Genomic DNA, 26407 nt, shown 5'->3' with positions numbered 1-26407 from the left:
GTTAAATTTGTGCATGGCTAAGAGGCTGCTGCTTTCAGACAAGATTATGATTGAGTTGTTTTCATTATTATTATTATTATTATTATTATTTTATGCGCGCACACACAAAAACACAACGGCACGAGGACTTTGAGTTTCACCGGATGGTCGGACGGTTTGCTCTCTGGACGTCTGGTTTTCTAAAGAGGGCAACACCTGCTGACGTCACCACTACAAATTGCCCATAGCCAACACACACACACACACACACACACACACACACACACACACACACACACACACCACAAACTGGACTTTTGTGTGTGCAGAGCTGCAGTATACGCGCGGATGGAGAGTCAGAAAGGGAGGGCGCACAGAGCGAGACAGCATCAGTACAGCGCGGCAGTGAGCCACGGTCACACAGGGCTGAGTGAGCGCAGTGGAAGGACGCACTTTCAGTTGCACTCCTGAGGGAAAAACACGACTTGCCTGCTGGACGGTGGCGCACATCACTCAGACAAACACAGTCAAGGACACATGTGAGCCGAGTGCGTCTCCACGGAGAACATTTCGCGGACTCTGCGTTCAGGATTCAGGGATTTGTTTTAATTTAATTTAATTTTTTTTTTTTGCGTAAGTCATGGTATTTGTTTGGAAACTAAATAAACAATGCTCTCCGATGGAGTCGACTAATTCGCAAAGATGAGACTCGGAGGGGGCGATCGACAACATTCAATGGTTCTTTGGTCTCCTCAGGTGGGACAAAGTCCGATAAGCTGCACAAGTCTCACCCACTGAGCCTGAGAAGCGGTCACCTTCTGAAATGATGTCTGGTGGCGACGTGCGTGGTGCGCCAGCGTGCGTGTGAGTGACTGACCGATAGCCTTTCTGAGAAAGAGAGAAAGAGCCTGGATATAAACAGGAGCCGGGATTTCAGGCAGAGACAGCCAGATACTCACACCCATGCAGGATGCCCGGAGAGCGCCGGAGAGTCCTGGTCCAGCTCAGCCCGAGTTCATGACGCTCTGGGCGGCCTCGTCATGCGTCTCTTGCCCGAGCCCAGTGCCCAGTCCCTCCGACTCCTCTTCCTCTTTATCTTCGTGATGGGGGTGGCCCCTTCACCGGCTCTCACTGCCGGTTGCCCTGACAGATGCGTGTGCGACGACCAGCTGGTGGTCCAGTGCGCTGGCCAGGATCTTACCCAGTTTCCCAATGACCTCCCCCTGGCCACCCGGCAGCTCATAATCTCGAACAACCGCATCGGTGACCTACCGGCGCTGCAGCTCAACTACCTTTCCGATCTGGTCTATCTGGATTGTAGCAACAACTCACTGACAGAAATCTCCGAATCCACTTTCGGGAACTTGAGGAAACTCGCTTATCTGGACTTGTCATTCAACAACCTGCTGCAGATTGAGGACCGGACTTTCGGGCCCCTAGCGTCTCTGGTGATGCTCCGGCTGACGGATAACCCGAGTCTGGGGGAGATCCACCCGGATGCCTTTGCAGAGAACATGGCTCTGCAGGTGCTCGATGTGAGCCGGAACAACCTGACGACCCTCAACATTAGCAGCCTGATCGCTCTGCCTGCTCTGAGGTCTCTGGGGCTCAGCGGCAACCCATGGAGATGCGACTGTGACACAGAGGACCTCTGCCTTTGGCTGCAGATAGAGGGATACAAGTTCCAAGGTGAGGTTGTATGTATACACAAACGGGCATTTATGATGGTTTTAAACACTTAAAAAATGATAATGTATTTTTTACTTTTATATGGAACATAGCACAACACATAAATTGGTCCATATATGCATGTTTATTTTTCAGTTGGCAGCAGTCTTTTGTGAGGTGATCACTGTGCGTTTGGCTGCTCTTTCCTGGAAAAGAAACTACTCTTACTTTTAAGACCTAAAGGTTTCATCATTTGTGGATGGCTTAGCTCCTGATGATGGGCCACTTATTGCACTGTTGTTCTCCTTTTATTCTGATATGTATACACACATATTTCCAACCTCCCCCAGGTGTGCACAGATGCACAGTCAGATGCTCTTTCTCTTTCTGAAAAGCACACACTCACAGAGAGAGAGAGAGAGGCTCCAGAGCTAAGAGTTTGACCTCAGAGTCAAAGTAATCTGAAGATTTTGTTCCCCTGCTGATCTCTGCAACACAGTCCCTCCAAACTGCCCTTCACGTCTCAGTAATACCTTGAGTTTACCCCAACAAATAAGCAGCCTCGTGTTGTTCTTACCTGGAAGGCATCAGCACCTCGGCTGTAAAATCCCTTAAACACAGAGGAAGAATGACCCACGAAGAATTTGTGGACTTGTGACTTTCTCAGAGAGGACAAGCTCAGGTGATCTTTGCTCACAAAGGTTAATTGAGCTTAACTGTAAGCAGGTGAATTGGGTTATCGCTCGGGACAATGGATTGCTGTCTTACAGCTGGTGTTCATCCCATCAATGTCACCGCTTTGTTTATCTCAGTCCTGAAGGCAGAGATAATGCTAAGAGGATGATTGTGTCCTTTTGTACCTTTTTTTACTTTTTACTAACCTCCCCTGCTTGCACACACACACACACACACACACACACACACACACACACACACACACACACACACAGACTTTAATGAACACACATGCAAACAAAGTGCCCACTTGGGTGTACTGGAGCTCACATTGTTGGGCCCCTCAGTCCAGATGGTTAATGATGATGCTCCAAAAAATTGGCCTCCTGTGCTCTTACTAAGGACAACACGTACATGTGTGAAGCGTGTGTGTTTGTCTGTGAGAGAGAGAGTGACTCACCCCACTTGCCCCAAACGCAATTTCATTGTTCTTGACAATGACAATAAATAAATAAATACTAAAAATACTAAATACACTTAGTGTGGAAGCTAGATGTTAAGGGGGACCCTCAGGCCAGGACCCATAGGAAATTGAAGTATTAAGGGACACAGAGCTTTAGAGGAAGGCCACATAAAGACAACAAGTACCCAAAGTTGTTATCCACCTTTAGACATGCAGTTACTAAGAAAATCAGAACACATTTTCTAACCCGAGAGCTTCTGAACTGTAAGTGACACAATCCAACACCCACAGCTGAGCCACTCTGCCTTAAAAACACTCACACCTGTAACAGTTAATAATTATGAAGTGACACTCATTCATCATCACACCGCTCTATAAAAGTTAGAAACGTGATCAGTGGAGTTCAGACTTTGTTCATTGAGAAACACATATCGCACACCCTCCATCGCTCAGGCTGACAAATCAAGTATGAACGTGGCATTCATAAACAAACACGTAACCAGTTTAACGAAGTGAACGGGGTCAAGCGAGCACGTGTGTGTGTTAGAGCATGTAGTTGTGTTTCTGTGGTCGTGAATGCCTCCTGATCAGACTGCAGGGCTGTGAGTCTAAAGCACAGAGACTCCAGCTGTCGCTACCTCTCAGTGTGAATATGAATCAGGTGCATGCAAGTGTGTATGCTTGTGAGAGTTCATCTTCAGACAGACACAATAACTAATTCAGGATTGTTTTCAGTTTTGCTGCTGATGATGTTTAAGGTTATAATACCTGGATTCAAACCAAATTTAGTTTGGTTTGATTGTTTTTGTGTTTCTGTTACAGATTTTGTGCTTTTTGTCGTTGTTAGGTATTTACATGCCCGTCATTTTTAAGAAAGTCACCCAGTTTTTCTTTTTGTTTGTGCTGGTTATGTGTGACTGACAAAGGCTGACATGACTTGACTCTGGCAGCCATAATAAAAGAGAGACAACAAGAGAGAGAGCGACAGAGTGATTGAACGAAGAGACACAAAGACAGAGTGGATGTGTTTCTTTAGTAAAGTCACGAAAAAAGCAAAAAGACAAACCGTCAGGAAAGTCTCTGTCACAGAGAACGAGTCTGAGCTAGAGGTGCAAGCAGTCGGGTTTTATGGTTGATGTTGTAAATTTCTTCCTGGTCAAGAAAGACTTCGAAAAAAAATGTTAGATAAAATGATATTTTCAGAAAGGGAAGCTTAATGTAATTGTGAAACAGCTGCTGTTATTAAAAAGGGTCTAAAATTAACCAAGAGAAAAGAAGTAAAGATACTTTTAGTTAATCATGTATAATATTTAGACTCTATATTGAAGGAGTTCTGTCATAATGGCGCTAGGCGTGGGGTTTGGCGCTGGGGGTTTCAGTTACAAGAGAACTGGAAGGAAGAAGACCAACAGCACCACCTGCAGATTTGCACCCCAGGAAATACTAATTTAATAAACCTTAATTATTTTGCAAATTGGTAGTTAAAGCACACAGACTCATTAGTGGCAAGGCAGAAGTGTGACAGATTAATTTCAATAGCTTATTTGACAAATCAGTCGCAGTGAGACACATTTGGTGAGTCGCTGGTTGCAACCCTGAGTGAGCCTTTCTCAGTGTAGATTGTCTCCGCAAGTGGCCCCCAGCTAGTTGTATTAATTAGTTATTTTTGCCTGGAGTGGTACTTTAATATGTTTTTTAGCTTTGTGACTGTAGTTGGCTTCTTTTATAAATATTATAATAAAGTAATATTTTAACAAATTTTGTGGGTTTTTGTGTGGTTTTTAACTTGTTTTCTTTTGTTGGAGCACTTATTTTTGAGTTATCGACTTGTACAAATAAAGTATTGAAATTCATCTGTCACACCTTTGCCTTGCCCGTAACAAGTCTGTGTGCTTTGGTTACTAATTGTTGATATAATTTGGGATTATTAGATTAATGTTTACTGAGCTGAAAAAATCCCCTGGTGGCGTTGTTGGTCTTCTTTCCTGCAGTTGTTTTGTAACTGCCCCTTGCCACAATGACAGACTTATCACTTAACTCAGCAGTTTCCTCAGCTCTGTGAAGCATTTTAGCATCTTTCAGCTATTTTGTTTTACATTCACTGATCACTTTATTAGGTGCACCTTGCTATTACTGCGTTGGACCACCTTACGTTTGCAAATATGCCGTACTTCTTCATGGGATAGATTCAACGAGGTGCTGGAAGCATTCCTGGGAGATTTTGGTCCATTTTGATATGACAGTGTCACACAGTTACTGCAGATTTGTCATGATAGTTGCACATTAATGCTGTCAATCTCCCGTTCCACCACATCCCAAAAGTGCTCTGTTGGATTGACATCTGGAAACTGTGGAGGTCATTTGAATATAGTGCATTGCCATGTTCAACAATCCATTTTGAAATGATTTGAACTTTGTGACATGGTGCATTTTTCTGCAGGAATCAGCCATCAGAACATAGGCACACTGTGGCAATAAAGAGATGGAGAGCAATGACTAGTCAGCAGCAATACTCAGGTAGGCTGTGGCAATGAAAGGATGCTGAGTTGGTACTAAAGGGGGGGAAAGCGCGCCAAGAAGATTTCCCCAGCACTATTACACCACCAGCAGCCTGAACTGTTGAAACACGTCAAAACTAAGGCACGTGTTCATGTTTAGACTAAACTCTGACCCTACTGTCTGCAGGAGAAATTGAGTTATCAAACCAGGCATTTTCTAATTTTCTATTGCCCAATTTCGGTGAGTCGTGATGTCAATCATAGCCTCAGATTTCTGTTCTTAGATGATAGGCACGCCACCCAGTGTGGTCTTCTGCTGCTTCGAGGTCTGAAGTGCATTCCTCAGTTGTTGCAGGTGGTTATTTAAGATATTGTTCTCATGCTATAAACAGCAGTCTGTTCGTTCTCCTCTCGCTGGATATTTTCTCATTTTCAGGCCATTCTCTCGAAGCCCTAGAGATGGCTGTGTGGGGTAATGCCTGGAGATCAGTTTCAGTTCATTTTGCAGCAGTGAGTTGTAGAGAACCTGATATTTATAGAGCAAATGAATAAATCAGAGCTGAAAGGAAAAACAGTAAATGTCAGACTATCAGTAATCAGGTGGACAAGCGTGCAACTCCAATGTAAAAACAGCCAGTTGTTCGCTAATATGTTAGCCACATTCATCTAACAAAGCCACTTCTGGCATGTGTAAGCTGCACCCAAGAGAAAAAAATAATAAATGCAGTTTTAGGGAGAAACATGATATTCATGGAGAGAAAAATAACCTCAGTTTGTTACTTTGTTGTGTCGTGCACATAAAACGCTGTAGTGCGGAGACATTTGTCAGTCATGGACATAACTTCTTACATTACAGGCAAACTTCTCAGCAATAATAATAACTCATTCACTTTGCTGCACTTCACAGTGTGTCGGGTGTTGATTTTCTGCTTTTGGGACATGTGCTGTCTAATGATGCTGATGTTCACACGCCACGGTTTGCATGAAGTATTACATCCAGCAAAGAGGAAATGGGATTTTTTTCTGTTTATCTGTCAGTTTCACTAAAAGTGGAGTCTGGCTTAACATAGAAATTATTTAGATGTGGATACGGAAACTTTTTTACAGCTGCAAGACAGGGCAAGGTGCGAGAATATCCAGATCTTTGCAACCACGTATCAAACTGAAAAAACATAAAACAGAGCGATCACCTTGCTGCTCTGAAGAAGATATCAGAGAATAACCTGGATCCATGGACTTAATTCAGTTGAAGGTGTGCCGTCTCGGACTAGTCTTGTTTGTCATGGCAATAAATCAACAAGAAAAAGGTACGTTCAGGAAGATTTTTATATAACATTGTCTGTTTGGTCATGCGTTCCAACAACTCTGACTTACCTGTCATGCTCTGATCTCCATTCTCTATTATGAGTTGTCAGTACTCAGGGAATGTACTTTCCCTTGTCATAATAACATTTCAGCTTGTTAAATGCCTTGCTGTACTCACTGTAGGGTGATATTTGACAAGTGTCTCAGCTAAATACACAGACTTTGAGTGGCTTGTCCTGCCTTCGGGCTGGCAGAGCTTGTAGTGTTATGACTCCAGTGTTGGGGAAAGTATTTTCTGGCTGCTCATCAGTCCCCTGGATGGCTGGGAGCCCAGAGGGAAAGAGCCAAGGCAGGGGGGCCACGCATGGGGCAAGAGTTAAATATTTATAAAATGAAAAAGACAAACAGAGGTCAGCCAGTTTAAAGATGTCACAGTGAAAGAAAGACATTAGGTTTCTCAGAAATTGCACCTGATTTTGACTTTAATGAAAGCGAATCTTTAATTACTGAAGAAATTAGATGAGATGAGAAGAGAGAGAACAGCTGAAGTAACACAGGAAAAGAAGAGAGGACAAAATGAGAAAGGACAGAAAGGGATAATAAATCGGGCAAAGAGATTAAAATGAACTTTGGGTACAGCAAGGAGAAATAAAACAAAAAAACAAAAACACACAGACTATTGAGGACTTACCAATCATCTATGCCCCAGATCTGTCACTCAAACCCATTAAAACATTCATTATGACAAGGAGGCATCGATTCAATTTAATACAGGTAGATGATGCATTATTTATCAGCTGGAACCATTCCTCAGACCCATCTGGTGCAGAGAGGCATATCAAATTCAACTGGTCTCCTTCAATAGTGTAGCCTCTATGTATTTTTATGTCTCTGTGCATTTTACTGTGTGAGCTCGAACGCAGGATTGGTGTGATGCTTGTGTGGGTGTGTTTGTGATGTGATCACCTGAGGCACAGAAGGGAGATAGCACAGGTGTGTGAGTTCATGTGCATGACTGCGTTTACATGCTGCACGTATGTGCACGTGCGTGTGGCAAACCAAGCATGTAAGCCAAGAGAATGAAATTGGAAAAGAGAGCGGAGAGTGTGAAGATGACGGAGCAAAAAATAAAAAAAACTCAGGGAAATAGGAGGATGTAGAAGATGAGGGAAACGGGGCTGAAGAGGAGAACAAATGCAAACGTGCTAGAGCGGGAATGAAAAGTGGAAGGTGATAAAGAGGGGGGCAGTGACAAGAGATAGAGGAAAGAGAAGAGAGATGGAGCTGCTGCTATCTGACCTTCACTCTCTCTCTCTTTACTCATTCTCTGCCAAAGGAAGAAGGGATCATATGGAGAAATGATAGATAGGAGGATGGTGGTAATCTGACTAATGCCATATTTGAGAAGAGTGTGAAGGCGTGTGTTATTCAGCCCTAGTGGATGTGATGGAGAAAAGGTCAACTATTCTTAGTCTTCTTTGCCTTCCCCAGTATGATGCATTTAGCTGGCTAAACGGTGAGATATCCGAGCTTCGCCGTGAGGGGAGGGCCCCCAGAATGTCTTATGCTGGATTTTGTAGGCTTGTAATGAGCATGACTGGGAAAATTTGGAGATTTAAATATGTCTAGGCATTTTAGGTAAAGCAGTAAAAATCAAGTCTCCGTTTTCTAAATGGAAATTATAATGTATGCATCGTTCCTTATGTCTTATCTCGTGTAACTGTTATTTAAAGTACAGCAGAGTCTAAAGTCTTGATCCACCCCTCGTTTTTAAATATTTTCCTTTCAATGAGCCAGACTATCTCAAGCAATAGATCTCCAGGCTTTTTGAAGGGTTTTTCTTTCAAAATTGACTGACCAATTTCAGAAGAATGTTTTTTCTTTCCTTTTGCAACTTAACATCAACCTATGAATCATTCAACAATAAAAATGGGCCTACCTCATGAGCCAGTGTTGTGTCTACACAGTAGCAAATAACCTGTATTGAATTGTATCTGTAGGGACTTTATTATTTGCAGCCTGTTGCAAAAATACATTATTTGTTCCTTTTAAAAATACCAAAGAAAACACAAGCATACATTTATATTTTTCCACCAACAAGGTGATCCCGATAGAGCTATGTGAAAGGACCCAGAACGACTCAGATATGGCTGCTCTCAAAACTTTTATTTATTGTGCACTTTATTGTGTCTCTCTGTCACCTCGAACTCTGCTGCTGTCAGCTGCTTCAATCGCCTGCCTCCTTCCTCCGATCCTGCCGGCTACTGAAATAGGGAAGTCATCCACCACAGCTCCATCTTTATGGAGGTGCTTTCCAATACAGAACAAGCCAACTTTAGTAATTTCCATAGACTGTGAATGAAAGGTGGACATAGCCATACAGTGTGTGCAAAGCCCTTTTTCTGAACCCTTGATGTGACCCTTTTGATACCAGATATCTACAGCGCAGTATGGATCTTTAACATGCTTCTTGTCAGTACTGGGGCCCGTGATTTACAAAATTAACATAATTTTATATTCAGAAAGACTTAAAGTTAGTGAGTGGTGCCATAAAATCACTGAAGCAGTGGGGTGGTTTTCTCTTAGACTTCTATACAATGTGATTTAACAGATGTCTACTCTACTAATCATTAGAAAGAATTCAGGTTTTACGCCAAGATGGCGTTACTTTACAGAACCTATGCAAACTCTATGATGTTGCCTCTGAGTACAAATCTGAGACATCAAAACAACACTGGTGAATTGCAGTGATGGTTCCGGAACAATTTTATTATCATAATATACAAATAACACAACAAATAACACAGTGATATCTGATAGTAAATCTGCAGGTTTTGCAGTATGGTCTAATTTTCACAAATCCCTGAATGAATGATAGTATGTATTAAGGACATTATTGTCCACTGTAATCTTATTGATTCATAAATAATTCTTCAAATTCTGTTCTTAGTACTCTTCCTCCACCTGGAGGTCAGAGGTCATAAAGGCAACAGAGAAGAATGGGTTGTCAGAGACGTATCATCAGGGTAGCTGATTAAAGGCTTCAGTCAAGGTGTCTGGTTGAATAGTGGCCTCCACTAAGCGTGTAAACACACAGAAATATGTAAAACAGACTTAAGTTAATTCTCTGTGATTGAAGGTATTAGAGGCTGCTCGTATCTACGGCTTCCACATGTACAGGACCAAAACTGTACTAATTACCATGTGCACTGGCGTAATTAATCTGTTTATAAATAGCTCCGCTCCTGTTTCACAGGATAGCATCTCTGCCCCTGCAGGGTAATAGCTCAGAGATCTGATCATACATGTGTGTAATGTGAACATACTGTAAATGCACACATGAGCTTAAAATGCAGACCTGCATCTTAAGGTCCTTTAAACTACAGGCCTCTCTTGTTTTGTGTGCATTCACAAAAAAGAAAAAGAAAAAAAAAAGCAGTTGTTATTCCGCTGCTCGTTGCCGTCTTATGCGAGTGAGCATCAGAGACTAGTGAACAAGTTAGAGTGAAGTCAACGAGTCAACAGCATTTTTCAGCAGCATCTCATCCCCACATTAGCAACACCTCCGGGGAAGCAATGAGCCCGCTTTCCTGTCAACGCCGAGCCTGGAATCTACCCAGCTGATGATTAGACACTGAGACTGTATCACCCAGGCTCAGTGACTGACACTCACAAACACTCATGACCTCTGATTACAGATGCATATGCACACACATACACTGCTTATAGTCACTGGATTGCTATATTGTGCACTCTTTCAAATAAAACAGGAAGTCTTAGTTCCCATTCACAATTCCTGGAAAGTTCTGCTTGATCTGAGGCTTTTAGAGAGGTGCTTACTCGTGTCTTGGGCTTGTGTGCCTTTATATCCGCTTGTCTATTTTAAAAAGTAAGGTGTTACATGATTGACTGCTTATGTTTATTTCCTCCTGTGATATTTTTTATCCTTATAAGCACTGGCCAGGTGTCAGTGAGCTGCAGGGATTTGTGTCCGGTCATTAGCACACTGACATAACACGGTGACATTATGGCATGCACAGCAGACATAATTGGGTAAAAGGTACAAAAAAACAGGCAGGTGTACACCATGCAGGAAACCAAGAACCAGACAGCAATAACATTTTACCGACTGCATATTGCAGAATCTAAGTGTAGGGCAATATGAAACCACCTGGTTCAGGCCACACTACGTCATAATGAGTGTGTATGCCTTGCCCTGCAGCTTGTTTAAGGTGTGTTTGAAAAATGGGGAAACTGCAGTGCAGTGAGCATGCAAACTGTCAATTTTTCGAGGCTGCAGTAACTGTCCTGAAACTGCTGGAATTAGACTGCACTCAAACTACTCTGCAGGAACAAATAGCGCAGGCACACATCTCTTTATCTTTGTGCTCCACACTCGCTCTCTGCTCTCTCCGAGCCTTTCTCATGCACATCCACACAGTCCTTAACCTGAAAATACCCCTGGTTTAGCTCTCGGGGTATTTGTTTCATTTTGCAGAATTGTATAAGAGCTGCACCTACTGAGAAGTTTTAATGAGACAATGAGCAGGTTAACTGCACAGGCAAATGGAAAGAAGAGCAAATGTTAGCACAAGTTTGCAAGTAACACCCTTTTATACACATTTAAGTTTTCAAAAAGGTGTGCTTAAAATGAATTAGCACCTGTACTGAATGGGTACTATAACTGGACATTTAATGAAACAGTCTTCAGATTAGACATTAACCGGAGAGAATGGCTACAATGCCTAAAATGCTGGACTTTAAACAAGAAAATAACAGTTTTAACTACATTCACCAAAAGTACCAGTGCATATCTTATTAAAGACAAAATTCAGTGAAAAATAGCGACTGTGAAAAACAGGGACAACTACTGAAAATGTCAAGGGCATGCTGCCAGAGTGATGGCTGAGTGATGGGATGAGTGAGAAAACAGTGAGTGACAAGGAAACAGACGGTGAAGAGAGACTGAACACAGAGTGAATCATCCAGGCTGCCACCTTTTCCTGTATTCTGCAGTAATACTCACATTATTTTCTCTTATCTGGGATTGGAAGCGGCAGTGAATTATCTCCAAAGCGTAGCCACAAGTGTGCAGGATAAATGTATTTGTGGGCGGGAATTCAGACGTCTTCCTGTTGAACGACACAGAACCAACTGGTAAATGGCCTGTATTTGTATAGTGCTTTACTGGTCCCTAAGGACCCCAAAGCGCTTTACACAACCAGTCATCCACCCATTCACACATTGGTGATGGCAAGCTACATTGTAGCCACAGCCACCCTGGGGCGCACCGACAGAGGCCTTCTCCTGTAATCCGTTCCTATTACCCGTTGTATTCTAAAAGTTATTTCCTTATTACTCCCTTCCCTCCACCTGTGGCTTATCCTTTTTCTCTCCTCGTCTGTGTTTAGCCATTACTCGATCTTATCGTGTTCATCTCCTGCATGCCTCTCATCCATTTGGGGATCCTCTGCATTTTTATTTATCTCATTGTTTACTTATTTGACTCACTGCTCGACTTTGGTAAATCCTGCTCAACTCTGCAGTGCTTTTTGTGGTCATGTTCTTCCAAAATTTGCATTAAATTTACACCTTTCTTGTTTAACATCAGGCTTTGTGTGTGCTTTTGACAGAAGCCCTTACACATGACACCTGCCCAGCTCACACCATGTTACAGTCTAAAACTCTTAACTCTTTAGATTAAATACAACAGGCTACATACACTCGCTGGTCACTTTACACCCATGATGCACATCTCCTATTAGTCTATTGGATTGATATCTGATTATTGTGGGCTAATTTTCATGTTCAGAAACCAGTTTGAGATGATTGAACTTTGTGACATGGAGGGTTTTTCTGCTGGAAGAAGCCACTGGTGCGGTCATAAATAGATCAGGAGTCTCTTTAATTATTTGACAGATTCATTATAATCTGGGTGTTACAAGGGCATACAGCCAGTTTGTGGGAGTCAAAATTCTGGCTAGGTCATAGGGGATCAAATATTTACTTCACTCAATAACCTGCAAATTAATTTTTAACTTTTATGTTTTTTCTTCAAGGGCAGCACGGTGGCACGGTGGTTAGCACTGTTGCCACACAGCAAGAAGGTCCTGAGTTCAATTCCACCATCAGGCCGGGGTCTTTCTGTGTGGAGTTTGCATGTTCTCCCCGTGTCTGCGTGGGTTCCCTCCGGGTACTCCGGCTTCCTCCCACCGTCCAAAGACATGCAGTTTGTGGGGATAGGTTAATTGGATAATCCAAATTGCCACTAGGTGTGAATGTGAGTGCGAATGGTTGTCTGTCCCTATGTGTTGGCCCTGCGACAGACTGGCGACCTGTCCAGGGTGTACCCCGCCTCTCTCCCTATGACAGCTGGGATAGGCTCCAGCGCCCCCTGCGACCCTGAAAAGGATAAGGGGTAGCGAATGGATGGATGTTTTTTCTTTTGACTTTTTTGGTTGATATTTTGCCTCTCTCCATTAAAATGAAACAGGGGGTCAAAGAATTATTTACCCCACTGTATGTCTTGTGCTAGGATGAACTCATTAAGTTCCTATGCTTGCTCATTTTAATTAAATGCAATACAGTTTTCTTCCATTTAATGCTAATTCACAAGCACTAACTCATGGCACTTTGCAAGTAAAAAACTAAAACTTACCAAGTGTTTATGAAAAAAGTGCAGATCCAGGTTACTATTACTGCCAGTAAATCTTATTGATCTGTATCATATGATCCTTTTGTCAATGGTCAGTTCTCATTTTGTGTTTTAATCAATGAGAAAAGGGCTGCTTTTCATACAAAATCAATTGGAAGACAATAAAGAGAGTCATGTGAATTGAATACGTTTTCCCAAAGTAAGACTTAACTTTTGCTTCTGTCAGGCTGCCTGATTATTGTTAACTTCACAGCTAACACTAAATAACAGGAACATGGTGGATGCATCGTACTTTCATGCTTATCTATTGTTTAAATATTAGAGTTTTCTGTTGAAAGATTGTTTTAGTGTGAGACAGTGTTCTTGTTTGTTCACTTTGCTCAGACGCACACAGAGGAATACAAGTGGAGCACGCTCAATCGGCATACTGCCTTTCATCACACTTTAGAGAAGAACAGGCAGCAGTACCATGCAGCCAAGAACTGTGACCAGAGTTTGAATTGTTACAAGACACATGAAATGTTGACGGAAGAAGAACAAACGAGACCCCAATACCCCGAGGGACCTGTTTGCTGTTGTGAGTCTGCACAGCCTCTGATTGCACCTCACTGTTCCAGCATCCGGTTACGAATGTTACATTGCAAGAGAGAAAAGAAAACACCTCACTGCATATACGCAGGAAAACAAATCCTCACACCAGCCTCGAGGCAAGATTGGCAAGGTAATGAGACAGAGCAGACCAGCTAGCTGTGCCAGAAACAGTGGAAGACGATGACAGAGGGACAGCCACGAACAGTGAAGACACATAAGGAAGTTTAGTGCAGTTTTCCAACATATGAAGACCTTTCAACATAAATAAGGTAACATGGATAAAAGATTAGTGACAAGCAGATTAAAATAATAAAATAAAAACAGAACTGACCTTCCATACTTCCTCCACAGATTATTTTGTCCTGAGCTGTCCTCAGGCTCCTGCTGCAGCCCTTCCAACGATACTAAGAGGCAGAATTTCTCAAGCATGTCTTGGGTCTTCTCCCAGTTAGAAATGCCTGAAAAACCTTACTTAGTAGATATCGGGATCCCAAAGGGTAGTCAGACCTTTATCCATGGAGCTCGGCTGGATGCAGCCCAAACAAGTGGGTCCATCGCCTGTAGATGTGCCATTGTGGCCTGCTGCATTGTGGCTTGGGCAGCAGTTAAAGGAGGCAGCAATGGTGATCTTATCCCTTGGGTTCACAGACAGCCTATTTAAGGCCTATATAGATTTTGTATTGTAATAGTGAATTACTGAATGACATCAAAAATCCTTTGCAGCAAACAAAGGCCATGATTCATTTCAATCAGGTGTCGCCTTTAGTGTCTTAGTGGAGAACAATCCTCGAAGAGCCAGTAAAGTCTTGTTTGGGTGGGTTTAAAGAGCCCTGTCCCTGCTTTCTCCAGGACTTTCTGATAACTAATTTCCACAAAGGAGAAATATAAAAGAATTTCTTCATTACATTCAGGAATGCGCCTGTTTTACTTTCACATTTCCAGCAGTAAATTTCATCCGTCGGTCCAATTTTGGCCTATTAACTTACAGACACTCTAAGGTTAATGCCATTTACAAAACTACCAGTGCGGTAAAATACAAACAGCATAATTTCTGTGTCTAATAATAAAGTATATAATCTTGCCCTTTGTGTTGCCCACTGAACACTCGGCATTAACCACTGTATTTGTCCCCTCTCAGTATTCTCTCCCAGCTTTTTAAATCAGGTCTCTTTTTCATGCCGATCACTTCTACGATTACTTCTAAAAGGGAAGCGAGCAGAGACAAGAGAGGGGCGATGTAAAATCTCTGTGCGTCTATTTTCTGATTGACTGTCAAAGATGGATAAAGAAAAAAGGTGTTACATGCAGAATATGTTCCAGTTTATCCTCAGTTGTTTATTTGCCACTGAAAAATTGTGCACCTCTGACAACTAATCCTGTTTTATGGTGTTAAATACTAACTCAGTGACCTCATACTCTCAGCACTCACATGGACAGCTGTTAAAAAGAAAAAACATCAAAGCTATTTGGTTACAGAAGAATACCAATCCATCACTTGACACATGCAGCAGACTTGACACAACATCAGCTCAACTCTTCTTCTCAAGAGTGGGAGAAAGCCCCCGGGGAGGTGATAAGCAACGCTGTATTGATCAAAAACATAAAACCACTGCAGATATATGTGTTGTGAAAGTTCTCCCGAGCAGGTTTGGGAAACCTTTTTCAAAACACCAAGTTTGCTTTGTTTGATTCCACTTTTCTTACCACCAGTATAATGTGTCTCGTGGTTATCTTGGGCAGAATAAAACACTTTAGGTTTGAGGTTCATTTGGGCGTCCTTCTAGTTCTTACTTCAAACTGCTGCTTCTGCAAATCCCTGGCAAGCAGATCATATCCAGTCATTCTGTTCCCATTGCTCATTTCCATGTCCAGACCTTTGGCTTCATTGGTAGATGACTGCAGTTTAATTAACACTGTTAACAGCAATAATACATCAGAGGAATGGAGCGCCAGAGACTTCGCTCATATTCTATGTTCTGTCTATCTTGTGATTCCTATTTAGTGTGTGCATACACTCTTTCTCTGTGCATTTGTTTGCATTTTTCTTCCTCCGTCCCTGTTTTGTGCCGTTATCTTTCTCTCGGTTTTTAAAAGTGCTCATCTCGATTTGTCCGTCTATCTCTTTTTCGGTCTCTCATCTCTCTCGTTTTCCCCCAGCTTGGAATAAAGAAAAAGAAAAAGCAAAACAAACACACAAGCTCGTTCCCTTTATGTAGACAAATGCAATCAAGCATGCAGGGAGGGTGGGAATGAAGAAGCATGGGAATTAGCCGTGCTTCTAAAGTAAGATGAACTGATAGGAAACAGCGCATACTGTTCTTGTTTCTGATTACACTACTAGATGCATGCAGAGCGAGTCCCTCTACCCTCCATCCTCTCTCTTGTTAGCGCTGTGTTCATATTAATTGATATACACGAGGGTACTGTATATGCTAATGCAAATTCACTGTAGCAGAATGAACTGATTCAAGGAGGCTAGGACAAGCACGGACAAAGAGATTGGGACCTATCTGGCTTCAGTAGTTGACCCTAACCTTTGACCTCTCTTTTGTTAAATCTCAAACCCCATAAATAAGTCATTTACTGTTTTAAAAGTGTCAGTGTTTCTGCTTTACTGTGTGGATGACAGTTACTCCGGCTGATTATCATTTTCCCATTACGAGCAGCAGATGTTTTGTCAGAGAAAACACTCCTTATCTTCTCACCAGTGCATAGTGATTTGCTGGTGTATAATGATGTACACGAGCGTAGGGGAGCGTTTATGTGCCCCAGGCTTGCAGTCAAGTCACCTTTCCTTGCATACATGTGCATGAGTATGTGTGCAGCGTAATAATGATCCCGTGCCCTAGACACCAAAGACCCCCATTACTCAGAGGAAATCTGTTGTGTCTCTCGGGATCCTTTATCACAAAGGTTATCTATACTTTATAGTATAGTATAGTTATAGTCAGTGCATTTTTAAAAGCTGTTTGTTTGGATCCTGGCGTTTGATGTTTGCATACCTTTTTCTCCTGAGTAATTACATTTTTTCCCCTTTTCTCTCCCGATACTCTGCCCTTCATCCTCAACCACACACTGATTATTCTCTGCCACTGCTCTCTTTTATGATATGTCTTTCCTCATTAATCTCCTCTCTCATTACTCCTCCACTCTCTTTTTTCTTTTTCTTTCTCTCCTCACCTCCAGATGAGGGCCAGACAGTTTGCCACAACCCTCCGGAGCTGGCTGGCCAGCGGTTGGCGGAGGTCGGCATGCAGTTGCGGGCAGATTGCCACCAAGGCCTGGGCTACTGGGACTACCTCTTCTTCATCGCCATCGGCTTTGTCATCTTCTCGGCCGGTACGGTGTCGGCTTGGGTGATGGGCGTGCTAATGGTGCTGTACGAACGCTACAGCAAGCGAAAGAGCGAGGAACTGGACAGCGATGACGAGGACGAAAGGGGAGGGATGGGTGGAGGTGGGGGAGGTGGAGGGGGAGGTGGGAACCAGGGGAATGGTGATCTGAGCAAGCCTGGCATGCAAGTGTGACAGACTGATGTGAAACAACATTGGAAGAGGAAGAAAGAAAAGACAGAGAGGAGCAACTTGAAGTGATGAGAGGAGTCTGAGACCAAAGGCTCTGCTATGAACTAAGATCTGCCTGTCTCTCTTTGTTACAGATTTAGATATTGCAATATGCTCCTTAACATATAAGAAAGTGAGTGTGTATGCGTGCGTGTCTGCGCGCGCGTGTGTGAGTGTGTGTCTGCGAGAGAGAAAGAGAGACAGACAGAGACAGCAATAAGGATGACTATGCCTTCACTTCAGGAGAAACAGAATGACCTCTGAGATTATTGAGAGCAATAACCCCCCCACCACCACCACCACACACACACACACACACACACACACACACACATACAAACAAACATACACACACACTTTGCACAGATAGTCTACGGAGCTGCTGGTTTCTCTGAGTGGGTGGATGTACCTTTATACTATATGTAAAGTACTCTTCAGTAACACCCAGTAAAACAAGACACGTGAGTGACGCATTCAAACACACACACACACACACACACACACACACACACACACACACACACACACACACACACACACACACAGTATAATCATACAAAATACATAAGAAGGTACTGGGAGTCACAACGAGAGCTTTGCCTTATCTCCAAAGTTAAAGGGGGATCTAGTTTCGTATTTAAATGTGATTTTCCTGAAAGCCTTAAGGCAACTCACTTGAAATATTCTACAGTCACCGCTGTTTCCTATAGACAGAATATGTCCACAGAGAACAAACACATTTTGGGTCATAACAGATCGAACAATGTCAGAGACTGTCAAAATAATGTGAATGTACAAAAAAAGAACAAAGAGGTGGTCCAACTAAGCTTTCCGTGTTACTCTTAACATTAAAAGGCACCCTGTGGAGCTGTCTAAGTGGTAAATGGTGCTATGGAGCAACATTTTCTTTGGGGCGTTTGTCAGTTTTGCTGTACTGACTGACACATAACGTTTTAAGCAAAATTAGAAGGTTTCTAGTTATCAATGCATGCCGATGTCTTAAGTCGGCAGGTATTTATATAAGTATTTATATAAGCCTAGAGGATAGATGCAAATGAATTTATTTGAATGTAAAAAAACAACTCCCTTTGTTGACAAGAAAACTGCACAGGGTGCCTTTACAAAGCAACTTAACACCAGCTGAAAATCAGACTTTGTGGTTACTATATCCAGACAGTAATGCAAATTTGTTGCACACTTTTTTCCTGAATTCCTGACCAGAGACCTTTTGGAGTGTTGGGACCAAAAATGTCTGCAAGAATCTGAAACACTTGTGACATCTTGAGAATGAGTTTCCACAACATATCCTTGATGTTGACCTAAAGAAAAGAAAAGAAAAGACAGATTAAAAGATGTTAAAGTGAAATCACACAAGCTGTAAAAGACAGAACAGTTTTGACCCTTTTAAAAAGTACTACTCAAACATTCTGGGAAATGTGCTGAATTAATGGTGTTAATTTCACCTATTTATTTAAAGGTAGCTACAGTTTCCCCAGTATTTCACAAAAATCTGATGTTGTCATTTCCTGCTGTTTCTTACTAGAGCGGATGGTTCACTCGACATTTAAAGACGTGCTTTTACGTGCCGTTGCCCCAACGTCTCCAACTCAGATAGGGGCCGTGCAGAACAGTGACTGAGGTGCTTTTCAGCCTGATGTTAAGTTGCTCCCAAAGCTCGTTTCTCTGTAATAACAGATAGGAGAAGTCTACCTATAGTGACACTAAGTGACTGTCAAATCTCATGTTTACTATGTGTATGTCTGACTTCATGTTTCTGTGTGCACAGTACATGGTTTGCCACACCGTGGGTCGCGCTGCAGTAGTTGCTTGCCGTAGTCTCCATCTTGCTATTGTGCTTGTGGGAGAAGTTTGTCTTTCTCTTTGTGGCAGGATGCCTGTTGTGAAAGTCAGACAGTGTTTGTCAGGCTTTCACCCAGGAAGTCTGTAGTTTGAGCCAAGTATTCAATTATTATTTTAAACTTAAAGTCAAAGTTTAATTAGTTGCATTTGAGAAAAGATGCTTTTGGTGGTTAAAGTACACATTGCCACAACATTAGCCACTTCTTAAGCTGTTTTCACACATGCACTGCAGCCCTCAGTTTTAACCCTGTCACATCAATCACTATACGCTAACTTGTGTGTCTGTGTGATGTCCAATTGCACACGTGAGAAAAGCGTAGGCAACTGCACGGTGAATTGACCGCGAGCAAGTTGATCTGCTGCTTCGTGCACGCTCTACCCTCATAGCACCTAAGGCTAATCTGCACAGAGTATTCCTCTGTAGTAAGAATTATTTCCTACATGTAAGAAAAGGCAGCTTTGGACAATGTCCCGACCTGATTCTGTGTGTGCACGTGTGAAAATGGCTTTTGAAAGCCCTGAAGCCAAACTTCTCCCGTGCTCTGTAGTTGTAGAAGTGAGGCAGGTTCATGGTGGCTGCACATGAAGACAGCACCAGGGTGATTGACTCAGTTGTACATCCACGGATGACTCTGCTTTATGTGGCTAGACATATCACTTAGTTGACCCCATATCACGTACGCAGATGGGCTGCAGCCTATAACCCGACTGTCAGAATAGAAGTGTGCCTCTGGAGCAGTAGTAGTAGTAATATTACTGTTTGTGTTCATGTATGCGTAACTGTATGTGTTTAAGTGGGGTAGAGCGATCATAGAGCATCTCTGTTAGCAGCGTGGATGAGAGATTCATGAGCACAGACAGGTCCAAACCGATTCCTCCTTCATCCTGCTCCGCTTCCACCCTGTCTGTCAGAGACTGGATAGGCGGTTAGTGATAATAAAACTTTAGATAGAGGTGGGGTTGAGCAAGAGCGGGGTCACCATCTGAAGCAGGAATTCATCCTGACTGATGTATTTAGCAGCTGTATTGAAAGACTGATTGATAGCCAGGCTTTTATTGATGTTGTGGGCTAAGTGGATCCAATAGCCCGGGATGAATGGGCACAGTTAAATGATGAATCTCCAGAGGGTTTGGCAGAATGTACACATGTGCGTCACTGTGTGAGTGTGTGAAAGAGTGCATGTTTATGTTTTTTTTTGTGGCTTGGTTTATGATTATAACAGTATATCCTAATGTGGGTGCAGATGAGCGACAACAGCTTTTTCATTTGTTTATTTATTTTTTTACAATGAGAGGTGAACTTCCAATGAAAATTTGTCACATCTTCACAGACACGCTTCCTCCCTCAGTCAATCACAGGAAGCTGCTCACCCTCCCATTTAAACACACACACATGCGCACACATAAATCTTCCTACATGCACAATAAATCTCAAGGGCATCACTAAAGTCAGAGCAGCAAGCCTGAGAACATTAACACTCCTGCTTTGGTCTCTCTTACCATGCATCACTACATCCTCTTATCCTTCCCCTTCATTCTCAATCCGACACTGTCATCAGCTCTCACATGACGCCAGCACACAAAGACACACGGATACACCTGGATCTATAATTTATCTGCTAAATCTTTAGGCTGTCAGTGCAGATTTTAAAAGGACCTGTGGAAGGCTGGTATCTATGTTTCATCACATTCATAAAAAGGCATGTGACCTACCATGGCATGACCTCGCAACCTATACCTAAACTTGCAGACAGCACTTTCTGTTTGGTGCGTACATCTGTTTTGCTGGGCTGATTGTCAGTTTTATGCTGCTGACAAATATAGAGCTGTTTAGCGGACAGAAAATGTGAGTCCTTTATCAGCACTAGGTCAGAGGAGAGGGGAGTCAGTCAGTGTGCCAAAAGGTGAGGCGCTATACTGGTGTGAAGTCGTCACAGGGCAGAGCACAGGACAGGGTAAAAATATCACTGATCTAAGAGGGTTTCTGTTTTGTGCACACATGTGAGCACCATCAGATTGTGTAATTAGCTGAGAGGCGAATGGAAGTTTAAAATGTTTGGTAGGAAGCTACTTTAGCTTATGAATCTCATCTTAAAGTCACTAATGCATCTAATGAATGAGCATGAGTTTGTGGAAAGGAGTTGGAAACAATTTAATATATTATTACTGATAAAATCACTGCAGTGGACTCTGTTCTGGGTGTAGCTGATCAAAGCAAGCGAGGAAAGAGAGGAGGGGGCTTCTTTGTAACTTCTCCCCTCCTCTCGTCATGTTTTTACACATAATAATAATAATAATAATAATAAACTTTATTTATAAAGCACACTAAAAAACCAAGGGTATACCAAGGTGCTTGACAAAAAATAAAATAGGAAAAAGGAGATGCACACAATTATAAAACCTTGACAATCATAATATATAAAAGTAGTTAACAAGCATAACGGATAAAAATGTACCAACGCACACCAAATGTTAACTAGGTGGAAAAGCAAGATTAAATAAATAAGTCTTCAGCCGTGATTTAAACAGTGGCATAGAGTCAGACACCCGGATAGGGCAGCTACAGCAAACGCACGGTCGCTGCGAGATTTCAGCCGAGAACAAGGTTGCTACAGAAGAAGTTGGGTAGCAGATCTAAGTGAGTGCACTGACAGGAGCGTGTAACCTAAGAAGCTCACTGAGGTAGCTCGGCGCCAAATTATTAATAATTTTGTAAGTGAAAAGTAGTATTTTAAATTGAATACGGTATTTAACTGGCAGCCAGTGCAAGCCAGCAAGAACAGGAGTGATGGAAGAAAACTTCCTGCTACCTGTCAAAAGGCGTGCCGCCGCATTCTGGACAGTCTGCAATCTAACAAGAAGGGAGGAGGAAAGGCCAATGTAAAGAGAATTGCAATAGTCCAACCTGGAAGTCACGAATGCGTGAATAAGTTTTTCCAGGTCATTGTGCGGGATATAGCGCTTTGCCTTAGAAATGAGGCGCAGCTGATTAAAACTAGACCTCACAACAGCAGACACTTGCTTGTCAAATTTAAACGAGCTATCCAGCAATATGCCCAAATTACTGGCATAATCAGAAGGGGAGCTAGCAAAAGGCATCAGAGCAGCACACAATTGGTCGCGGGGGATTTTACTATCGAACACCACGATCTCCGTTTTCTTTTCGTTCAGGACGAGAGAATTACTCTTGAACCAATCTTTAACCTCACGCATGCATTCACGAAAATAGTGAAAAGACATAGGTAGATCGTCAGTAATCTCAAAATAAATCTGTATATCATCAGCATAGCAATGAAAGGCAATATTATACTTCTCAAAAATTGCTCCAAGAGGGAGCAGATATAGTGAAAAGAGAATAGGGCCTAATACAGATCCTTGAGGCACACCACAGCGTACAGGTACCGAGGAAGATGAGAAGTTGCCCAAATTAACCGAGAAAGACCTGTCAGCAAGATAAGATTTAAACCAGTTGAGGGCAGTGCCTCTTACACCCACAGTATGCTCAAGTCTTAGTAGAAGAATGTTATGATCGACCATATCAAAAGCAAAGGAAAGGTCCAATAAAACCAGGACCACAGAGCGTCCAGAGTCAGTGCTTACAAGAAGGTCATTGAGAACTCTAAGCAAGGCCGTTTCAGTGCTATGCCGTGGCTTAAAGGCAGACTGAAATTTCTCTGCAATGTTGTTCGCGTCTAAATACGCCTGAAGCTGAGAAAGAACTTGTCGCTCCAGGATCTTGGACAGAAACGGTAGCTTAGAGATTGGTCTATAGTTCAAAAGATCATAACAATCAAGATTCTTTTTTTTCAGAATAGGCTGGACTACAGCATGCTTAAAGGCCAGTGGGACAGATCCAGAGAGTAGAGAAAAATTCATTAAGAACAGAATGCTCGGTCCAATTACATCAAAGCAGCCCTTAACAATGCGTGATGGGAGAATATCAAACACAGCATTGGTGTTTTTCAGTTAATCAACCAGCTGCTTCAGAGTCGAAAGTAACACGGGCTCAAATTGATGAAAAGTTGAATTTACACTCAGAGGAAAAGACGGGATAAGAGGCAGACGAAGAGGAAAGCTTAAGGGATGAAACCTTATCTAAAGAAAGAATTTAAAAACGCTCACAAAGAGCTTGTGAATACAGTAAAGGCATATCAGGACAGGGATTAACAACAGAATTAAAAATTTTAAATAGCATACGGGGGTTGTGACCATTAGCCAAAATGACTTTGGAAAGAAAAGATGCCTTAGCCATTCTAGCAGCAGTTTGAAACTGTGCGCGGCTAGTCCGTAACATGTCATAAGAAACCTGAAGTTTATCTTTTTTCCACCGCCTCTCATCACGGCGACAAACACGTCGTAAAGCACGTGTAGTGTCATTTAGCCAGCAATGAGAGTAGGTTCTAGGGCGCTTCATTTTGATGGGAGCAACAGAATCAAGAATAGAAGAACAAAAAGATAACAGGATATTAGCACAACCATCAACCGAGCAGAAAGAACAGTCGTCAGGTACAGCCAAATCAGGGGTAGATGAAAATAATGATAACAAAATATCAGCACAACCATCAGATGAGCGAACTGAGCAGCAGTCAGGAATCATAAACGCCAAATCTAAAAAAGACACAGCAAACTTTGACACAGCTTCAGAGCTGAGTACGCGTAGCGGACGAGAAAGAGCTCCAGGCTGCGGTCCAGCGGCAGATAAGCCAATATCAAAGGAAATAGGAACATGATCTGGAATCCCAGCGTCATTTATATCCTTAATACAGATATCCAGGCCATACGTAAAGACCAAGTCCAAAATATGGCCTTTAACGTGGGTTGGTTCATTTAACCACTGAAGGAGGTTAAAAGAGTCCATTAAAGCAAGAAAGTCTTTAGCAAGCAGGTCGAAACCCAAGAAGTCGGCAAAGTCCGAGATAAAACAAAAATAAAAATATTTGGGTGGTCGATAGACCAACACACACAAAGTGGTCGTGGAAGCAGTCATCTCCAATAACTGAATTTCAAAACTAGCAAAGTTAGGCGAGGAAAGTCGCCGAACATTATATACGTTTTTAAAAACTGAGGCTAAACCACTTCCCCTACCAGAAAGCCTCGGTGAACTAAAAAAGGCACAGTCCAAAGGAAGAAGTTCAGAGAAAGGAATGAGCTCACCAGGGCGAATCCAGGTTTCTGTAAGGAATAAAACATCAAGGCCGCTAGTAGAGAAGAAGTCATTGTAGCGTGTGAGGATGTATCTCTGTGTGTGGCTGGAAAATTCACAAGTTAATGCCTGAGAAAGCAGCGTTGGTGTGCTGTTTAGAAGTCAGAGGTGCTGTGATGGCTTGCTGTTGAAGCTGCAGATTGCAGATGTCCTCGAAGGCGACAGCACAGTCCCCAGTGTACGTACAGTGTGTGTGTGTGTGTGTGTGTGTGGGGGGGGGGGGGGGGGGGGGGGGGGGGTCTGATTTAGATTCTGACAGACCTGCTGATATACTGTGTATCATGTTTTTTAGTTCCTTTGCCATTTCTTTTAGATTTTTCTTTAGTTTTGTACATCATGGATCATAAGCAATAAAGAACTTAAGGATGAAGTCTGGATGAAAAGTAGTTTTCTAAGATTTTACTTGTTAATACTGGAAAAATGACTTGAATTCTTGTCTTATATGAATAAAAACTACTCAGTTAAAAACTGTAAGATTTTTTTAATACCACAATAGTGGAGATCTTTTGTTTAACAGCGCTGAGTCCTGGATCCAGTGCACCTTTGCTGGATGTTTGCAGTATAACATAGTTCTGTTACTGATTTTCATAGCACCACCACCACATTCTTTATTATTGGCATTTTTATAGCACTCTCAATTTGGTTTACTCGTATTGTTTTTAATATTTCTGGCATATTCTGCCATTTATTAACTGAAATGTCCTGTCTGCTTTTAAAGCATTAAGAGGAAATTGTTTATGCATGTATACCAGTGTTTCCAATAATGTGGCACTGATATCAGCTGGCTTCTTTTTCAAATTCTCTGCAGTCGCTCTTCGGTTGTATTTCACAGAAAGCCCTAACGAAATCCCTACAGCCCCACCTGTGGGTGGTGGGTGCACAGCAGGGCAGATGCATGCAGTTGCTTTGGGTTGCTTGGGAGTAAGGCCCAGCCACCAGACCCTCACCCTCAATTCCCTACCCCATGCCTGGCTCCAGACCGGAACCACAGTGACTCTATTCTGTGCAGCGGGTCACTCTTGAATCCTCACCCAGAACCAGTTTGCCTTGGGAGATCCGACCAGGGGCAGATTGACCCACACAACATATCTCCTGTGATCACTGGACATGCAAATCCCTCCACCACGTTAACGTGATGATTCAAGGAGGGGACTGCATATTTAGAAGGTAGCAAACTGGCAACCATATGTTAGCCTACCATGGTTTGCTATTTTACTTCTTAACTATTATTTAGAAAATTAATAACACGTTGTATTCAAAGTGAAACTAGCAACTGAGACCATTATCTCATCAGGACAGTCAATAAGGTCACAAATCAAGTTAGCAGTATGTTCATTTCCTCATAAAAGTTGGCCCTGCCGGCCATTTAGAGAAAAAAACAGGTTCTCGTCCACATTGGCTTTACTTTTGGAGGCTAATTCTTTGCTATGCGTATGGTTTATGAATGAGCAATCTGGGAACCCACTGGCTAGTCTGATTAATTAGCATCTGGAGACGATGCCATGCAGCAATTCTGGGCTTATACTGAAGCCAGTAAAGATCTGTTCCAAGATTTCCTGTTCCGGGCATCGTTTATGAATGCAGGTAAATTAGAAAAGGATGATGAGAAAAAAAATCAGTGTCAGACAATAGCTGATGGCTTTTTAGATTGCATTTCAGCATGCCATACCTCTTTTAATCTACACAAAAACGGTTCACTTGCATACATATTGGGAAGTTCTTTACCAAAACTCTGCAGATTTGGCATATTCATGCTCAGATATCTGTTTATGGAGATTAATGACAAAGTAGCAACTCAAGCTGTTACTACAATAATAACCACACAAGTTATTAAATCTACTATGAGTGAAATCCCGAAGGTTCTCACTTTAAACTGTGTAGTCGTGCTCTGGTACTGATGCGCAGGTGTGTGCTTTTGCTGCAATTGCCTGTGGGAACATAGATAGC

General features: G+C 42.4%; 1 protein-coding gene across 1 annotated transcript; it reads left to right on the top strand.

Annotated features, from left to right (window-relative positions):
* The first annotated feature begins 336 nt into the window (after positions 1–336).
* Positions 337–24638, top strand: lrrc52 (leucine rich repeat containing 52). The gene is made up of 2 exons (XM_082523747.1): positions 337–1668; positions 17021–24638. Exons 1-2 carry the CDS (start codon positions 1020–1022, stop codon positions 17359–17361), a joined length of 990 nt encoding a protein of 329 aa, XP_082379873.1. The 5' UTR covers positions 337–1019; the 3' UTR covers positions 17362–24638.
* Positions 24639–26407: the final 1769 nt, after the last annotated feature.

Source organism: Aulonocara stuartgranti, assembly GCF_965226115.1.
Source record: "Aulonocara stuartgranti genome assembly, chromosome: 23".
In the NCBI taxonomy this organism is placed as follows: domain Eukaryota; kingdom Metazoa; phylum Chordata; class Actinopteri; order Cichliformes; family Cichlidae; genus Aulonocara; species Aulonocara stuartgranti.
This window is presented reverse-complemented; position numbering and strand designations above follow the sequence as displayed.